This window comes from Cicer arietinum, chromosome 3 (assembly GCF_000331145.2).
Source record: "Cicer arietinum cultivar CDC Frontier isolate Library 1 chromosome 3, Cicar.CDCFrontier_v2.0, whole genome shotgun sequence".
Taxonomy (NCBI): Eukaryota; Viridiplantae; Streptophyta; class Magnoliopsida; order Fabales; family Fabaceae; genus Cicer; species Cicer arietinum.
Window position 1 is genome coordinate 21,159,460 of NC_021162.2, and position 19,905 is coordinate 21,179,364.

The following is a 19,905-nucleotide window of genomic DNA, read 5'->3' on the forward strand; positions in this document are numbered from 1 at the left end:
CTTTCCTCTTCACTCACATCATAAACCCATCGATTTCTCGTCTCAATTTCGTTGTATTCAATTTGTTGCTCCAGTACCTTCACTATTGTCTCTTTGCGCCGTTGCTTTGGTACTGTCACTTTTTCCTTTCGCGCTGCGTTTTGTGTTCGTCTTCTGCAATAATGATGAGATTAGGCTAATGATATAACCCCAACAAGTGTTTTCTTTTTTAAATCCTTTTTTGGTCATAAATTTTCTGGGTCGAAAACAAAGTTACTCCAAAATCTGATTTTTACATATTATTAAAAAAATGAAATAAAATTAAATCTGATGTATTGCCAACATAATTTGATTCAATAAAATAATTTTTTACCTTAATTCTTGAGAGTATGTTAGGGAAATTAAAGGAAAATGTTGCAGATTAGGCGTTAATTTTGTTAACACCAATGGTCTAACGACCATATAACAAAATGCAAACTAAATGGATAGGAGGTTGTCATTTGAGAAAGGGAGGTTTTTTTGCATGGAGAGAGATGTAGAGACACTACGCGAAAAACTGCATTTTACAGCGCTTTTTTTAATCCATTTACAGCACTTTTTTAAAAAAACAAGCCCTGTGGAATCGAGCGTTGTAAATGATACAACAGCGCTTTTAAAAAAGCGCTATAAAACATGTAAATATAACGCGCACTTGTTATGCACATTTTACAGCGCTTTTTCAAAAAAGCGTTGTAACTTGCACCCCATTATATGAGTTATGGGTCTATTTTTAGAGCGCTTTTTAACACAAGCGCTGTAAAATGCACACCCATTATATGAAATTATGGGTCTGCATTTTACAGCGCTTTTTTGCGAAAGCGTTGTAAAATGCAGACCCATAATTTCATATTATGGGTGTGCATGTTACAACGCTTTTGTTGTACATTTTACAGCGCTTTCTCACGAAAGCGCTGTAAAATGTACACCATTAAAGCGCTTTACAACAACATTTTACAGCGCTTTTTAAAAAAAGCGCTGTAAAATGTGTTTTTTTTTTTAAACGCTGTATATTAATTATTTGAAATGAAAAGCGCTTTTTAGCTTTTTATGGCATTTTTTTTAGAAAACGCTGTCTTTTATCTTTGTATCCAAAATTATTTTGATCCAAAATCACTTCACAATCAGTGCACACAACAACAAAACATATTCAAATACCATAAGCAGTTCACACAATCAGTAGAACAGAAATCAGAACTCTGTAACTTTATTAACATATATGTAACTCTGTAACTCTTTAATTAATTAACTACATTCAGATACATATATATAACCTAATTTAAAACCTAATTAACTACATTTAGATACATATATATATAACCTAATTTACAACCTAAACTACATTCAAATCCATATGCATGTTCATATATTGTGTCCTATGATCATTTACATACAATAACTAACAGAATATACATAATATGCACTAGCTACCATATAATATTCAGATCCCTTGCCCAGCAGCAAGCTATTTCCCAGAAAATAAAATAATTTGCATGTCAAGCACATACTGACACCAGTCTTCCTTTAATTCCATCAGATCTTCCTCAGAATATCATGGACTGGAATTTTCAAAGTACTGCAATATAAAAATTGAACATATTATATTAAGTTAGTATCAAATATATAGATAATTTATATATGAAAATCATATAATGCAAATACCGTACCGTTTCTGGGATAATAGTTTTATTCTTCTCAACAATCTCCTTCATGAATCTCAATATGTAGTACCCACAGTCGATGTTATTTGTTTGACGAGGGCACTTTATTGGGATCCATGTAATGTTATTAGACTTTTGCTTCGACACTTTAGCACCTCTTTGAGCTCGAAAAACTTTTAAGGCACTATCGAATGAATAAATGTGATTATTATAGCATGAACAAACACATTAGATATATATATATATATGTAAGAAATAAATGAATATTAATTACGTGTCGAGCATAATCTTTATTTCAGGGTGATTGCTGTAATTGCCGTGCACGAGATCCAAATAATATATAACTTCAGAGACCGCATTGATTGCAAATAGCACCCAATGTGCCCTACAACAACAAAAAATTGGTTAAGCAATTTTGTTTATACACAACTAATAAATTAAATTCTCATCAATTAAAAAAGATAAAATTACGTACCCTGAATTATATGGTGCCAAGAACAATTTATCATTTTCTTTATTTCTTAAAAACATATCTACAATGTAGTGTTTTACATTGTCTGGATCGAGTTTGAACATCGACATCTTATGCGGAGACAAGAATGAGTATTTATTTGACAGTTTCCTCGTGCACACGACCTTCTCGTACAAAAACCTTCAATGAAAATTTTAAACTAGATTAATTACCAATACATTTAATTAATTACCAATAAATGCAATTAAAAGTATTTTTTACCTTGTGTACAAGCTGATTACAGTAGCACTCAGCTCCTTATGTTCGAGAAGTTCGTACATGTGCTCCTTTTCGAGGTATTCAACATACTCATCTCCAAATATATCTTTATTCATGTGTATGATGCGCGAATACCAAGGCGTGGCTGAATTTTATTAGGAGCAGCAGCAGCAGCGACCGATTTTCCCCGATCCAGATTTTTTGTTGCTGCAAGTTTGGCAGCTTTATTACCCTCGGGCCTTTGTGATTTGGCAGCTCTATTAACCTCCAATTTTTGAGGTTTGCTGCCTTTTTTTGGCTGTAGGGGTGGTTTATTTATTTGGACCTACAAAAATGAGGTAAAATGTTAGTTTATTGAATCTGAAAAAATGAAAAACCTTAGGCAATAAATGTGACAAACCTTTTCGGGAGATGTAACTGATTTGTCCTTGGGAATCTTTTTTTCGAGGGCAACAAGGTGTGTGGGCCATGCCACGTAACTGCCAATAGCGTCGCTTAAGAACTTCATATCTCCATCGTTGTCCGGTATGGGCAACGGTGCAGTTGGTTCGAAAGCAACCGTAGGCGATACTTTGACATGGCCCGCGGGGATCAGAATATTGTGCAATACTTCTCCCGAAGTATTGTACAATATTCCTTTTCCCACCTTCCGTTGAGTCGGCGAGGACAAGTATAGGACACATGTAGTGACACCCTACATCAATAGTTAAAACATAAGTACAGTTAATATATAAGTTTGTTTAATACATAAGTAATTACATAAGCAAGTAAGTAGTAAGTAATTAATTACCTCGGGAATACTCTTCAAACCGACGTTGCAACTCCCGGTTTCACTCTCCATTTGTATTTCAGGTTGGAGCTGAACCGGAAGTTGCTTGTCTTTATTCGTATTCACCAAGAGTGCCACTTGCTCCGATAAGATTCTGAGCTTCTCTAATACTTCCTCGTTGGAAGGTTTTTGGCGCTTCTCTTGAGGAAAAAAGCTTTTGGGAGTTACGCCAAATCCTTTCCCCCTCACTCGACCGGAATACTCAGGGACATTAAACACTTTCCCAAGAATGTCCCTGCACGTATCCTTGTTGCCCTCTTGAGTTTCAGAACTTTGTTCAATAGTTTCCTAAAATACATGTAACATTAAAAAGATAAGTTCAATAGCATTTTTAAAATACAATATTAAAAAATATTAAAGTGATAATATACTTACACAAAGTTCTACAACTTTCTTGACATTTTCATTATCAACCACTCCTTCTTTGTTAACACGCGCTTCCTTCCATAAGATATGACGACCCAAGGGTTGATCGGCTTGGGTGTCTTTTCTCTATTCGTTAAAATCATAAACAAAATAATACAAATTAGTTACACACTATAGTTTATAATACAAATTACTTCATTATATAAAAGTGATGTTTAATTACTTACAATTTGTTGTTCAAGGCGTGCATATCCCATACGTGATTTCTTGTATGGGTGTTTTGGGTTGCTTGCCCGTTCGCGATTTGCCTTACTAATATTCTATATAAAAAAAAAATAGCAATTGTGTAAAAATTTAAAATACGCTACGAATATGAATAATAAAACACAAATGCTAATAAATTAATAACTTACGACAAACGCCGGGTCAGAACGTTTGGAAACAAATGCACTCCATTCATCCTTTGATATATAATGTTGATATATCTTTGGAGGTTCAGCATTTGTGTTTCCTTCTCTATCTTTTAGATAGAAATTTGAGAGATGGGATCTAAATCCACGATGGATTTTCCCAGCAACTCTCAAAACATATGACTTTCGTTCCTCATCAAGAACAAAAGTGGTCTGCAATGAAAACAATTATAAGTAATGTATTTTACAGAAAAAAAATTATAAATGACAAAAGAGTAGATCAAAATATTTACTTGAATGTCATTCCAGATGATATCTTTGGCATCCTTCAACGCCTTATCTCTCCAGTTGTCTATTGTTATTGGGACATTTTGACGAACAACAGCCCCAATGTAGCTTACAAACATGGAGCTGTTGGGGTCAACTGGCTGACCACTCTCGTTCCAGCCAACCTAATAAACTCATATAGTAAGTACATGCCCTAAACCCTAAAAAAAGATAAAAAAACACACAGCAAACAGAGTATATATAGTATACCTCAAATTTAATGCCATTACTCCTTGCTTTAATGACTTTCTGCATGATAGTTGCACCACGTTTGACTTCTTTTTCGTAAGTCTTAGAGGTGCCAACTTCTTCATTTTGAACTTCTAAATCTTTGTTTGTATCCATTTAACTACAACAAGTTCAACATGCAGTTTAGTATAACATCAACAAGCTCAACATGGATCATGCATTATTATAAACAAGCTCAACATGTATCAGTATATCTTAAAAAAGTTTCACATGCATTTTAATGATTACAAAAAATTTATAACATCAATACCTGAATAATGGTTCAAAGAAAGATGAAATGTGAAGAAAAGAGAGAACGCAGAAAGTTCACAGAAATATGGTTCACAGAAATACGGTATTGAAGAAATACGTAATGAGGGTTACGTATTTCAATGAAAATATATTGTGTGAAATGGGAGAGATGATCTTGGATGGAAATAAGGTTCGAAATGAAGGAGATGATCGTGGAAATAAGGTTCGTAATGGACGGGATGATAGGGTTTGCAAAAGAAGAGAAGAACGATGAAGGTTGAGATGATAGTGAAGTTTACGTAATGAAGAGCAAACTGAAGAGGTTATTGTTATATATACGTAACCCTTTTACAGCGCTTTTTTATAACCCTTTTACAGCGCTTCTTTGCAAAACGCTCTAAAAGACGTCTTAATTTAAATTTTTAAAAGGCTCTTTTACAGCGCTTCTCCCAATAAGCGTTGTAAAAGACCTCCGTGTGTTATTATGTTATATGAATGTTTTTTAAAGCCTTTTACAACGCTTTTTCAAATAAGCGCTCTAAAATGTCTCATTATGTTAAATTTAAAAGGCTCTTTTACATCGCTTATTTGCAAAAGCGCTGTAACCTCCATGTGTTATTATGTTATATGAATGTTTTTTAAAGCCTTTTACAGCGCTTTTTCAAATAAACGCTCTAAAATGTCTCTTTATGTTAATTTTAAAAGGCTCTTTTACAGCGCTTATGTGTAAAAGCGCTGTAAAAGACCTCCTTGTTTTATTATGGTATATGAATGTTTTTTTTAAAGCCTTTTACAACGCTTTTCTAAATGAGCGTTGTAAAAGCCCTTATTGTTTTTGTGTTTTGTTATGTTATTTTTTAAACAAGCTCAACATGACATGCATGTGCAAAACCCACATAGTAGTAACTGGTCACCACAAAAATCCCTTCCTCTTCACCAAACTCTTCTCCTTTTATGCATCTTCTTCACAAACATCAAAGCTTACTCTTTCACAATTCAATCTCCACCTCAACACCCTTTTATCTCTTTACATTCCCTTTCCTTCTTAAATCGAAACTTGGTATTCAGGTTCATTGCCATGTTGCGAAAAATGGGTTTGAGTCTGATGTTTTTGTTAACAATGTGTTTTTGGGGATTCCCATGATGCGTACAAGGTGTTTGAAGAAAATCCTGTTAGAGATAGTCATGTTAGGTGTCTGTTAGAGTTAGTCAATTTTGGATGACTGTAACTCAGACATTTATTCCAATCGAATTGGCACTTAATTTACATTATATAAGTGACATTATCATAACCAGTAGCAGTAGAATTTTTACTTATTTTCAAAAGGGTCTTTTACAGCGCTTTTTATAAAAAGCGCTGTAAAAGGCCTCAGTATGTGTATTTTTGTGTTGGTTTTATTTGGGTTCAATTTTGGATGACTGTAACTCAGACATTTATTCCAATCGAATTGGCACTTAATTTACATTATATAAGTGACATTAGTAGCAAACTGTGAAGGCTCGTCTTTGTATCCCACCCTATTAAAATCGACAAGCAAGAATCCTGACTCATCAATCCGAACGCCATTATTATTATCGACCCACTTGCAACCAAATATGGGAACACGAAACATTGTGTAGTCTAACTCCCATATGCGCTCGATAACCCCAAAATATGATAGATTTGCATATATTGGGTTTTTGTCTTTTGCACTTGAGACATGCATCGCTTCAGCTACGAGAGTGACTCCACTATTTTGCATAGTGGTCTGATCATCTTGTTCTTTGGTATAAAATGTGTAGCCGTTAATAACATAACCAGTGTAAGAAAAGACATGTAAGCTCGGACCATTTGCTAGCCACCTCAATCTATTTGAAATTGATCCGGGGTCTATATCAAATTTTGACATTATGTGATTTTTTAACCATGTTACAAAACTTCGATTGTGCTCTCGAGTTATCCAATTTTGATTCCTATTCATGTTCAAACGAGATAACTGATCAATGTGTATTGTAACATACGGTTGAACCTCATCATCATTGTGCAGAACATACAATTGTGCCTGCTCCCATTCTGTCCTTGATATAGTCAGTAGTCTCCTTCCAGTTATCCCTTCTCCTGATAGTCTTCCCGAATGACGAGACATGGGAAGCCCTATGGATTCAACATTGGACAGATATTCAGTACAAAATTCAGCAGCCTCTTCAACAATGTATCGTTCAGCAATACAACCTTCTGGTCGACTTCTACTTTTTACGTACCCTTTTAATATTTTCATATATCGTTCTATCGGATACATCCATCTCATATAAGCTGGCCCACAAAGTTGTGTCTCCTTAACCAGATGAACAGTAAGGTGAACCATTATATCAAAAAACGATGGTGGGAAATACATTTCAAGCTCACACAAAGTAACAACAATTTCCCTCTGCAATGTCGGTAATTTCTGAGGGTCGATCACTTTACTACAAATTTCCCTGAAGAAGAAACATAATCTAGTTAAGGCTAGTCGAACTTTTTCAGGTAAAATGGAACGTATACCTATTGGTAGCAAATGCTCCATTATAATATGACAATCATGGGTCTTCAAACCTTTTAACTTGAGGTCTTTCATACAAACCAAATTTTTAATGTTCGAAGAGTATCCTTCTGGAACTTTAACTTCGTGTAGAAATTTACATAAAACAATTTTTTCCTTTCTAGATAGAGTATGAGCGGCTGGAGGTAGATATGTGCGATTTCCTTTCTTTACTGGAGCCAGTTCATTTCTTATTCCCATATCGACCAAGTCCAATCTTGCATTGACGCCATCTTTAGACTTTCCTGGAACATTGAGTAACGTACCAATAACACTTTCAAATACATTTTTTTCAATATGCATCACATCGAGGAAATGTCTTACATACAATGACTTCCAATATGGCAATTCAAAGAAAATTGACTTTTTCTTCCACCCAGTTTTCACCAGCTCTCCCGCAAAAGGTTTGCCAAATTTATTGGTCAAACCTTGTACTTTTTCAAGTATTTGATATCCAGTCGGTGCTAAAGGAGCTTTACCTTCCTCTGATTTTCCATTGAATGCATTTCTCCACCCACGATACTGATGACTATAAGGTAAAAATCTACGATGTCCAAGAAACACATTCTTCTTACAATGTTTCAACCGCATCCAATTTGTACTCTCTTCACATATAGGACATGCACACTGACCTTTAATGCTATATCCTGATAAATTACCATATGCTGGAAAATCATTAATTATGCCGAACAACATAACCCTTAAATTGAAACATTCTTTCTTATACCCATCATAAACTTCCACACCTGTCTCCCACATACTTTTTAAATTTTCGATTAGAGGAGTCAAGTATACGTCGATATCATTCCCCGGTTGTTTGGGTCCAGAAATTAACAGAGACAACATCATAAACTTACGCTTCATACATAACCATGGAGGTAGGTTATATATTACCAAAATCACAGGCCACGTGCTATGTGAGATGCTTTGAAGACCATGTGGATTCATTCCATCAGTAGAAAGTGCAAGTCTTAGATTTCTTGACTCTATCCCGAATTCAGGATACTCGTGATCAATTTTTGCCCATTGTGGGGAATCTGCAGGGTGTCGAAACATTCCATCTCTAATTCTTTCATCTGCATGCCATGTCAAGTGTTTTGAATCTTCTTCACTGCGATACATGCGCCTAAATCTTGGTATTATAGGAAAATACCACACGACTTTTGCTGGAGTAGATTCTTTCTTCTTATATCGAGAGACATTGCATTTCGGACACGCCTTAAGTAGTTCATATTCGTTTCGAAATAAAATGCAATCGTTAGGACACGCATGAATCCTTTCGTAACTCATTCCAATAGAACACAAAATCCGTTTAGCCTCGTAGGTCCGACTGGGAAGTTCATTATCATCTGGCAACATATCTTTTATGAGTGTTAATAATTCCGTAAAGCTTTTATCAGACCATCCATTACTCGCTTTTAAGTTGTACAACTTTAATATCGCTGACAGTCTTGTGAATTTAGTACAACCATTATATAATTCTTTCTCTGCATCACTCAACAAACTTTCAAACATTTTAGGACAATCTCGAAGATCTTCTTCAACTGCTTTTGCAATCTCATCAACTCGGTCCGGCTCATATGTATCTGTATCGAAATCAGTTGAAGCATATGTAGAACTATTCTCAAAATTAATGTTTCCTTTTTTTTTCTCACCATGTCTTATCCAACATGTGTAGCTTTGATCAATTCCATTACATACTAGATGTCCTTCTAATTCATCTTCTCTAACACGTTTTCCAAAACAACATTTTAAACAAGGACAAACTACTCTATTTGGATCTTTTGCATTCTTCACTGCAAACTCAACAAACTCCTTCACTCCAATTTCATACTCTTTTGACAATCGATTGGCTGAAATCCATTTCCTATCCATATTATACCACCTATATAAATGCAGTAACAAAAATAATAAGCTTTCAAAACATATCAACAAGTTTCAAAAAGAAACCAATATCAACTAACAATTTCAAAACAGAACAGATCATGTGGTATGAGTTTTTGACAATTTTTGACAATTTCAAAACATAACAGATCATGTGTAAAAAATACCTTAGACAACGTAGATGGCCGCACAGTACGTAGAGGATATTAGGGTTCGCAACGTATATAATTATTTGAAAGATGTAGAGGATATGAGGGTTTCCAACGTATATAATTATTTTAAAGATGTATTTTACAGCGCTTGTGAAAAACGCGCTGTAATAGGTAGTTAAATTCAATGAAAGCGCATGTGTTTTACAGCGCTTGTGAAAAACGCGCTGTAATAGGTAGTTAAATTCAATGAAAGCGCATGTGTTTTACAGCGCTTGTGAAAAAAGCGCTGTAATAGGTAGTTAAATTCAATGAAAGCGCATGTATTTTACAGCGCTTGTGCAAAAAGCGTTGTATTAGGTAGTTCATAATTATTTGAAAGATGTAGTTTACAGCGCTTGTGAAAAAAGCGCTGTAATAGGTAGTTAAATTCAATGAAAGCACATGTATTTTACAGCGCTTGTGCAAAAAGCGTTGTATTAGGTAGTTCAAATATTTGGAAGCGCATGTGTTTACAGCGCTTGTGAAAAAAGCGCTGTAACTGATACGCGAAAGCGCTTCATTTTACAGCGTGTTTTTGACAAGCGCTGTAAAAGCCTTACAACGTTATGCGCAAACGTTATATGACCTACAACAGCGCTTGTTTTACAGCGCTTGTGAAAAAAGCGCTGTAACTGATACGCGAAAGCGCTTCATTTTACAGCGTGTTTTTGACAAGCGCTGTAAAATGGGCGCTGTTAAATGTCATTTTTGGCGTAGTGAGAGATATATATAGGACTCGTGAGCATCTCAAAAGATTTGATAATTAACTTTTGCATTGAAATAATATTTGTATACCAATAATATAAGTTGAAGGTTGGTAATTTGTTGCATTTCGTAGATCTTAAATATCGAGTATTTGAAGAAAAAAAATTGGTGGTTGCTTTTGCAACAAAATTGAGATAAAAGCATATTGAAATGATTGATAAAAGCATATTAACTTAGGCAATAATTTATAATAAAAACATATTGCCAAATTGAGATAAAAACATAATAGAGTGTTTTGGCTTACTGCAAATTGAAATAAAAGCTTATGAAGAGTTTTTTTGGCATACTGCTAAACTTGCATATTTTTTTTCGAAGTTAGTTTGCTCTTTTCATTCCTCTTTTTGATGAGCTTTGTTTGATGTTCCTGGCTGATGAGCAAGTTCATTATTTAATTATTATGTAGATGTTTGTTCTCTTTAGTTTGCTCTCGTAAATCGACAAAGGCAACCAAAATTGTTATTGCAAGAGTTAGCAATTATATTTAATTAAATATCTGTATGGATGTTTTTATTGTAAAAATGATTGATATTTCCTAGTGTGAGTTTAAGATGATTGCCTTTTGATTGAAACCATACTCAGTTGTTGGGAAAATAATCATTAGGTTCTTTATTTTTATCAACTTCAGAATCTTTTATTCATAGTGGTGAATCTCATTTATTAATTCTAAATGTGATTAGGCTTGTTTGATCAGGAAAACCTTTAGAATCAAAATTTTAACTTTCAAATAAATGAGAGGACTAGTAAAAAACACAAAAACTGAGATGAGCATTGATAAACTAAATGGGGCCACATTATGTTATGTAGAGCTAATTATAAACAATTAATAATAAGATTCTAGTAGATTACACATGTAACAGATTTGCACAGCCTAGTGCAGGAAGCACACATGCACAAAGGAGAGTTAACTTTCTATTTTTGATTCATAGAAAAATTGATGCCAACTCAAATTCTCAAGTTAAAAGCACAAACTCAGATTCTAAAGTTAAAAAGCAAAACAAAATCTTAACCTAATAATGGAATCAAAACAAAATTTAGACATACAAAAAGAAAATTCACCACATAACTGAGTATCCATGACCAGTAGAAAAGTCAGACTAGATCACACTAAAAGTTCTCCTGATCAAACAAGTTGAATCCCATGTCGACGCTTTATTTCTTGTGTTAATTTATGATAGGAACAACTTTCATTTTTTAAGTTATAGATGATTATAACTTTGATAAAACAATATAACTTCAACAAGCTGTAACATAAACTTCAGCAATTATTTAAGCTGTTTTTTTTAAGTTATTGACAATTGTTTCAGCAAGCTAGAGCTTAATTCTTTTTTAAGTCATTTACAATTATTTTCCCCTTATTTTACAAGGCTTTATTTGCAATGTGCTTAAAGTTCAGCAAACTATAATATAAATAAGAGTTAGCATTTTTTTCTTCTATAACATATCTTTCAATTTGTAAATTGCTTTAGTTGCAGATACGGTGTTTTCCCGAGATTGGAGTCATTGTCAAGTTGAAGAAAGCCAAAGAGTTATGATATTGCTGCTATTGCTACTTGCATAGAGGTAATTTTCTATTAATGCTCTGATACGGTGTATATTTATGTGTTCTTTTGCTGATCTTAAGCTAAATTGGATTGCTTATATTGAATATTTTGGTGCAAGAGTTCACAATTCTACATCTAATTGAATTGAATTCTTAATTCTGTTAATTTTTTGCACTATATAATTGTCTAGTTTCATTAAAAAAAACACTGTTTTGATCTAACCTTTCAAAAGCATGTTGTTTTGATCATTTTGTAAAAGCATACTGTTTTTTGCTTACTAGGGTTAAGTATTTTGGTTGTTTACATGAGCAGTATCACATATCATTATAACACCCTTCACTATGACCCAAGTTTAATGCAACTTCTTTTTTATTGTTAAGTTTATTAAGATAGGCCAAATATAGTTACTTTTAATTAACTATCAACAAAAGCATAAACTGAAAACTATTTATAAAAATAGAATTTGTTAAAACCATTTGATCGATCCATTTTTTGGTTTGTATTTATTTGTTCTTTTGTTGGTCTTAAGCTAAATTAGATTGCTTATATTGAATTTTTTTAGTGCAAGAGTTCGCAATTCTACATCTAATTGGATTGCATTCAAAAGCATGTTTTTTCTGCTAATTATGTTAATTTTCTATTAATGCTCTGCTTAATTCTGTTAATTTTTTGCACCATATAATTGTCTAGTTTCATTAAAAAATACACTGTTTTGATCTAACCTTTCAAAAGCATGCTCTTTTGATCTTTTTGTAAAAGCATATTGTTTTTTGCTTACTATGGTTAAGTATTTTGCTTGTTTACATGAGCAGTATCACATATCATTATACCACCCTTCACTATCACCCAAGTTTAATGCAACTTCTTTTTTATTGTTAAGTTTATTAAGATAGGCCAAATATAGTAACTCTTAATTAACTATCAACAAAAGCATAAACTGCTGGAAACTATTTATAAAAATAGAATTTGTTAAAACCATTTGGTGGATCCATATTTTGGTGTGTATTTATTAGTTATTTTGCTTAAGCTAAATTGGATTGCTTATACTGAATTTTTTAGTGCAAGAGTTCGCAATTCTACATCTAATTGAATTGAATTGATTCAATATATGTTGTTTGTTTTTTCCTTTTAGATCGATATAATTAAACTTCAATCTATATGGTATTATTTTTGTTATTTAGAATGATGGACAAAAAGTGCACTACACTTCATAGACTTAATTCAGAGTATCGGAAAGGTGTAAAATCTTTTTTAGATTTTGCTGTCACCAAAGGAGAACCTCAAGGCCGCACGATTTTATGTCCTTGTGCCAAGTGTAGAAATCGTTGTTGGAGAAGAAGAAAAGTGGTTCGTGATCATCTAATAGGATTCGGTTTTGTACAAGGCTACGATGTTTGGGTAAACCACATAGAGCAAATATCATTGCCTAACGAAATTGATGATTATATGGAAGATCAAGAGGACTCATGTGATGACATCAATGGCTTACTTCATGACACCTTTAGGCACGTTGAAAATGTATAAGGAGGCAATAAGGGACCCAATGAGGATGCTAAGAAATTTTACAATTTGATTAATGAGGCAAAGCAAGAGTTGTTTCCGGGATGTAAAAACTTCACTACTTTATCATTTATAATTCAACTTTACTTGTTAAAGTATCATCATGGGTGGAGCGATGTATCGTTCAATGCTCTTTTGGAGTTATTGAAAGAAGTCATGCCTAATGTGAACATTCCCGAATCTTTTAACAAAATAAAAGCCATAATAAAGGATTTAGGCCTTGATTATAAAAAAAATTCGTGCATGTCCAAATGATTGTATGTTGTATTGGAAAGAGCATGAAAATGACGATTCTTGCAGCACTTGTAAAGTTGCGCGATGGAAGGAATTTACTCAAGTAGATTCAGAGTTTGAGGATCTAAAGTATGATCATAAAGTTCCTGCAAAAGTTTTGAGGCACTTTCCACTAATTCCAAGACTTCAGAGACTATTTATGTGTTCGAAAACAGCCGAGTCGATGAGATGGCATGAAGAAGTTCAGTCAAAGGATGATAAATCAAGGCATCCTGCTGCTGGCCAAACATGGAAGGACTTTGACGTGCTTCATCTCGATTTTGCTTATGAGCATCGTAACGTAAGGCTTGGCTTATCAAGTGATGGATTCAATCCATTAGAACTATGAGCATATCACACAATACATAGCCTGTCATGATGGTTGTATACAACTAACGACCTTGGATGTGCATGAAATCTCAGTATACAATGTTGTCGTTATTGATTCATAGACCACAATCACCCAGAAATGATATTGGAGTGTACCTTCAGTTGTTGATTGATGAGCTAAAGGAATTGTGGGAACACGGAGTAGAAACATATGATGCCTCAAAAGATCAAACAAAAGCTTTAGTTTTCCGCCTCTACCTTCAACGCCACCCTTCAATTTCTGCTCCTCTTATCTTTTCGTTGTAATAATGCATCTCTTTTTGTTTTACTTAACATCCATTTCCCAAATTGGCAATGTATTTCAAATTTTAGTAATGCTTTTCTTGGGGAGTTTGACAACATGATAAAATTGGCAAAAAAAACTGCAACTTTCAGGTTCATTTTCTTCTTTTTATATATTGAATCAACATTCTAGTTCCTATGAAAATTGTAAAGTGAGTATTTCACCTTTTTATTTGTTGTTATGTTTTTCATTTAAGGACATAATATGTTTACTTTTTTTAATTTGAATTTAATTGTTGACATATTGTTGTGTTTTATTTAACGAAAATGCAAACAAGTACCGTTGGAGCATTTGTTAAGACACTAAGGGTTTGTTTGATGGATTGAATAAGAGACGTGATATGAATAAATTAAATGAATCCAGTGTTTGATTAACCAACATCATATTCTGTTAAAATTTCTATCTTGAATATAAGCCAAATTAGAAACCAACAGGATATGATAAGGACATTAATTTATTCAATCACCCTAATAAAATATAAAATTGAAATATAATAAAATATAAATATAACAATAATTTATAAAATATAATTTAAAATATAAAAATATAAATCTATCAAATATCAATATAAAAATAATTAGTAGAATTTGATTTTAAACTTAAAAATAAAATATTAATAATTAATTTACAAAATATTTTTGATTTTACCACAAGGATAGTTTTGTCTTTTTATATAATTTAATAAATCGGTATTCAAAATTATAAAATTATGAAAATTTGTTGAAATTTTAAAATAAATATAATTTGTTTACAAGGATATGTCTGCCGTTTACATATAATATACACCGCATCTTTAATTATATTCTAACAAATAAAATATAATTATTTAGTTACTCGTGATTTTTTTTATAAAAGAAAATTAAATTGTTTATTTAGTAGTGTCAATGGATAGTTTTAAATATAAAATAATTTTATTATTTATTTAATTTTTTTTTTTGTTAATTTATAATATTTAAAATATAATAAGTTAATTTTTTTTTAAATTAATATATTATTATTCACAAGGATAATTTTATTATTTAAATATAATATATACTATATTGATGAGATGTGTACCAAATACATGATAAAATAAAATATTGTTATCATGTGTGTATTAAACAATAGATATGATAATGTTTATCCAGTCACTATCTTATCATATCTTATCCTATCCTTATATAGATTTATATCATATCTTATCATTATCCTATCTTCCACATCAAACGAGCCCTAAAAATATAAATTTAATCTTGAAAGTTGTGCATTCAACTTGTTGAAATTTTAAATTTTAATAAAATACTTGTCTTTTTTTAACTCTTTTACAAACACTCTAAAGGCACTGGTAAGCTTAATCCTTTGTTTAATTGATGATGAAAAGAATCCAAATGAGTTTATTAGAAATATTGTAAACAACTATATTGTAAATAAACGAATTATCAAAGAAAAAACTTTAGCTTTTTAAAGGTTGGTTATATATATAAACAATCACATATATTCTATTTTTTCTATCTTGGCCGAATTTTATAAAATAAAACAATATATATAAACAATCAACGTATTTTTTTGTTATCATATTTTTTAGAGTAAAAATAACTTATATTTTATTAAAAACTTTTTAATTATTTTCATTTAAATTATTCTTTTCTTTATAAAACCAATTTATAACTACTTAAGGGAAATAGCATCCATTTAAAGTTGTTTTTAATAAATCACTCTTCGATGAAATTTTGAGTAGTAAAACATAATTTTCTATATCTTTTTCTCAAATATCTGTTTTTTATATGCTCTAAAAATTATGCTAGTTTTTATTTTGTTGTTTGGTTATGACTCGTGAAACTCTCCGATGGTAAACTTGATAAAAACTTTTAAGTTTCTATAAGGCACAGTGAGTTAATCACTTAAAAAATTCAAAATGATGATATTGAAACTTATCCTCTAAATAGAGAGTAGTATTAGTTGATACAACTAAATTGTCAGTGCAAAGTAATGGAAACGTTATAGTGCATTTTAACAATGAAACTAGTCAAAATAAGGAGAAGTCTTCTAAAAAATTCAATGCTCTAAAAACTGCGGTATTTAAATATGCAGGTAACCCTTTAGAAGAAATGATCAGTAGTGTAATCGCTCTCCAGACAACATAAATTCATAAAGTTGTATGGCAACAAGTAGAAAACCATCATCAGAACAAAGGTTGGAGGATACACTCAAGCATCATTATTGAAACTAAGAATGCTTCAAATGAATAGATTAAACATAATCAATTATCTAATCACCATAATATAAGAAAAAGAAGCAAGCTCAAGTATAATGGTTGAAACAAGACTATCCTCAAGGAAACTATGGAAGATCATCTTATGATCTATATAACTAAGATATCTTTGAACTATAAATGAGTTTAAAACCTCACCATTTGGTCAAACTCATAAGGCTATCAGAACCTAAGAAGAACCATCTTGGCAATCGTTGAACTACAAGGTTTGAAGTCTGGCTGCTCAAGGAGAAGATACTTGTCTCTGGTGCATAATGTACTTGATTCATTTTTGAGAATCACATTTACGAAACCAAAGCACTAGAACAAACGATTGCATTTGCTTATTCAAAAGAAAGATCAAAGTCAAGCTAACTCTGTTTCTGGTTAAAAGATCATCTGATAGAAAAATCCTGACAAACTCTGGTAAGACAACAGTAATGACAAAGTTGATAGATCATTTGTGTCTATCATTAGTCAAGTACTTTACAATTTATTTCATTAATTTTTGTGTAAGTGTATATCTCACGTGATGTTGTCCTCGGTGTGTCTCTTTTCTAACTTATTCATGTGTTTGTATAGTCTATTCCTTACATCGTAATGTTGTTTCTGTCTTGGTAAATGTTTTCCTGTTTCATCCTTTATTTCTCTCCTTCTTATGTATCCTCTGTTTTATCTTTGTCCTAATCTTTTTCTCTTGCATCTTTTTTTTTTATTTTTACTTTTAATTTTATTTTTCCCTCTTTATTTTTAATCGTCTGTTTTTTCAAAATTTTCTTTCTCTCCTCTGTTTTTCAAAAAACCTCTTTTTTTGTTTTCCTTAACCTCAACTCTTCATCTCCTCTTTAGTTTTCATTGAGCCTTTAAACCGTCCTACATGTCTTGATGTGTGCTGGTCTTTAATTTATTGTTCTGTGTGTGTTTTTTCTTAATTCCGTACCGTAAATTATATAACTTCACCCTTTTTTTATCATAATAAAGAGAGAGAAAAGTAAAAAATATAGTAATACAATTAATTGTATGTTTATTCGACATCATATACATCATCACCATCATATGCATCGTCTACATCATCTACAATTGTTTGATATACATTCATTTGTATCATATACATCATATGCATTTGTTTAAGAGGGAGCGCGAATAACGGTTAGCGTTCCTTCTCTTCCTCAGAACCTTAATCTTATCAATGTTTGCTTTGCTACAGATTTTGATGGTATTATAAATGTCTTTGTTCAGATACTAGACACTTGGAAAGACATCACAATAACAATGAAAATGTAAGGGTCGAGTTGCTAGTCGAAGTTAAAAGATTTTCACACTCTTTGCATGAAAACCCAAATAGTTCTGCAATCATGAAGGCTGAATGATTGCTGATGGAAACTAGCATGAAGTTACTTGAAAAGTTTGTGCACTTTCACTACGCGAAAAAACGCATTTTACAGCGCTTTTTTTAAGCCATTTACAGCGCTTTTTCAAAAAAATAAGCGCCGTGGAATCGAGCGTTGTAAATGATACAACAGCGCTTTTAAAAAAGCGCTATAAAACATGTAAATACAACGCGCGCTTGTTATGCACATTTTACAGCGCTTCTTCACAAAAAAGCGCTGTAATATGCACCCCATTATATGAGTTATGGGTCTGCTTTTAGAGCGCTTTTTAACACAAGCGCTGTAATATGCCCACCCATAATTTCATATATGGGTGTGCATTTTACAGCGCTTTCTCAAAAAAGCGCTGTAAAATGCCCACCCATAATTTCATATTATGGGTCTGCATTTTACAGCGCTTTCTCACGAAAGCGTTGTAAAATGTGCAGCATTAAAGCGCTTTAGAACAACATTTTACAGCGCTTTTTAAAAAAAGCGCTGTAAAATGTGTTTTTTTTTTAAACGTTGTAAATTAATTATTTGAAATGAAAAACGCTTTTTAGCTTTTTATGACATTTTTTTTAAAAAGCGCTGTCTTTTATCTTTGTATCCAAAATCACTTCACAATCAGTGCACACAACAACAAAACATATTCAAATACCATAAGCAGTTCACACAATCAGTAGAACAGAAATCAGAACTCTGTAACTTTATTAACATATATGTAACTCTGTAACTCTGTAATTTACAACCTAAGTAACTACATTCAGATACATATATACAACCTAATTTACAACCTAATTAACTACATTCAGATACGTATATATATATATAACCTAATTTACAACCTAAACTACATTCAGATCCATATGCATATTCATATATTGTATCCTATGATCATTTACATATAATAACTAACATAATATACATTATATGCACTAGCTACCATATAATATTCAGATCCCTTGCCCAGCAGCAAGCTATTTCCCAGAAAATCAAATAATTTTCATGTCAAGCACGTACTGACACCATTCTTCCTTTAATTCCATCAGATCTTCCTCAGAATATGATGGACTGGAATTGGCAAAGTACTGCAATATAAAAATTGAACATATTATATTAAGTTAGTATCAAATATATAGATAATTTATATATGAAAATCATATAATGCAAATACCGTACCGTTTCTGGGATAATAGTTTTATTCTTCTCAACAATCTCCTTCATGAATCTCAATACGTAGTACCCACAGTCGATGTTATTTGTTTGACGAGGGCACTTTATTGAGATCCATGTAATGTTATTAGACTTCTGCTTCGACACTTTAGCACCTCTTTGAGCTCGATAAACTTTTAAGGCACTATCGAATGAATAAATGTGATTATTAGAGCATGAACAAACACATTATTAATATATATATATGTAAGAAATAAATGAATATTACTTACGTGTCGAGCATAGTCTTTATTCCGGGGTGATTGGTGTAATCGCCGTGCACGGGATCCAAATAGTATATCACTTCAGAGACCGCATTGATTGCAAATAGCCCAAATAGTATATAACTTCAGAGACCGCATTGATTGCAAATAGCACCCAATGTGCCCTACAACAACAAAAATTGGTTAAGCAATTTTGTTTATACACAACTAATAAATTAAATTCTCATCAATTAAAAAAGATAAAATTACGTACCCTGAATTATATGGTGCCAAGAACAATTTATCACTTTCTTTATTTCCTAAAAACATATCTACAATGTAGTTTTTTACATTCTCTGGATCGAGTTTCCACATCGACATCTTATGTGGAGACAAGAATGAGTATTTATTTGACAGTTTCCTCGTGCACACGACCTTCTCGTACAAAAACCTTCAATGAAAATTTTAAACTAGATTAATTACCAATACATTTAATTAATTACAAATAAATGCAATTAAAAGTATTTTTTACCTTATGTACAAGCTGATTACAGTAACACTCAGCTCCTTATGTTCGAGAAGATCGTACATTTGCTCCTTTTCGAGGTACTCAATATACTCATC

General features: G+C 32.2%; 2 protein-coding genes across 2 annotated transcripts; both read right to left on the bottom strand.

Annotated features, from left to right (window-relative positions):
* Positions 1-57: 57 nt before the first annotated feature.
* On the bottom strand, positions 58-9,516 carry LOC140919684 (uncharacterized). Its single transcript, XM_073366293.1, has 3 exons — positions 9,428-9,516; positions 8,172-9,261; positions 58-153 (listed from the first exon to the last, which is right to left on the bottom strand). The coding sequence occupies exons 2-3, from the start codon at positions 9,249-9,251 to the stop codon at positions 58-60; spliced, it is 1,176 nt and encodes a 391-aa protein (XP_073222394.1). The 5' UTR covers positions 9,252-9,261; positions 9,428-9,516.
* Positions 9,517-18,482: 8,966 nt separating this feature from the next.
* Positions 18,483-19,662, bottom strand: LOC140919685 (uncharacterized). The gene is made up of 4 exons (XM_073366294.1): positions 19,610-19,662; positions 19,312-19,425; positions 19,046-19,223; positions 18,483-18,954 (listed from the first exon to the last, which is right to left on the bottom strand). Exons 1-4 carry the CDS (start codon positions 19,660-19,662, stop codon positions 18,859-18,861), a joined length of 441 nt encoding a protein of 146 aa, XP_073222395.1. The 3' UTR covers positions 18,483-18,858.
* Positions 19,663-19,905: the final 243 nt, after the last annotated feature.

What these genes read in the sequence shown, in the direction of transcription:
- LOC140919685 (XM_073366294.1), bottom strand. Translation starts at nt 19,662, where the DNA reads ATGTCGATGTGGAAACTCGATCCAGAGAATGTAAAAAACTACATTGTA. An exon ending in AAAAACTACATTGTAGATAT is followed by an intron (nt 19,426 to 19,609) that starts GTTTTTAGGAAA and finishes CGGTCTCTGAAG; the next exon opens with TTATATACTATTTGGGCTAT. An exon ending in AAACTATTATCCCAGAAACG is followed by an intron (nt 18,955 to 19,045) that starts GTACGGTATTTG and finishes TTTATATTGCAG; the next exon opens with TACTTTGCCAATTCCAGTCC.
- LOC140919684 (XM_073366293.1), bottom strand. Translation starts at nt 9,251, where the DNA reads ATGGATAGGAAATGGATTTCAGCCAATCGATTGTCAAAAGAGTATGAA. An exon ending in AACCGGGGAATGATATCGAC is followed by an intron (nt 154 to 8,171) that starts GTATACTTGACT and finishes TCATTATTGCAG; the next exon opens with AAGACGAACACAAAACGCAG.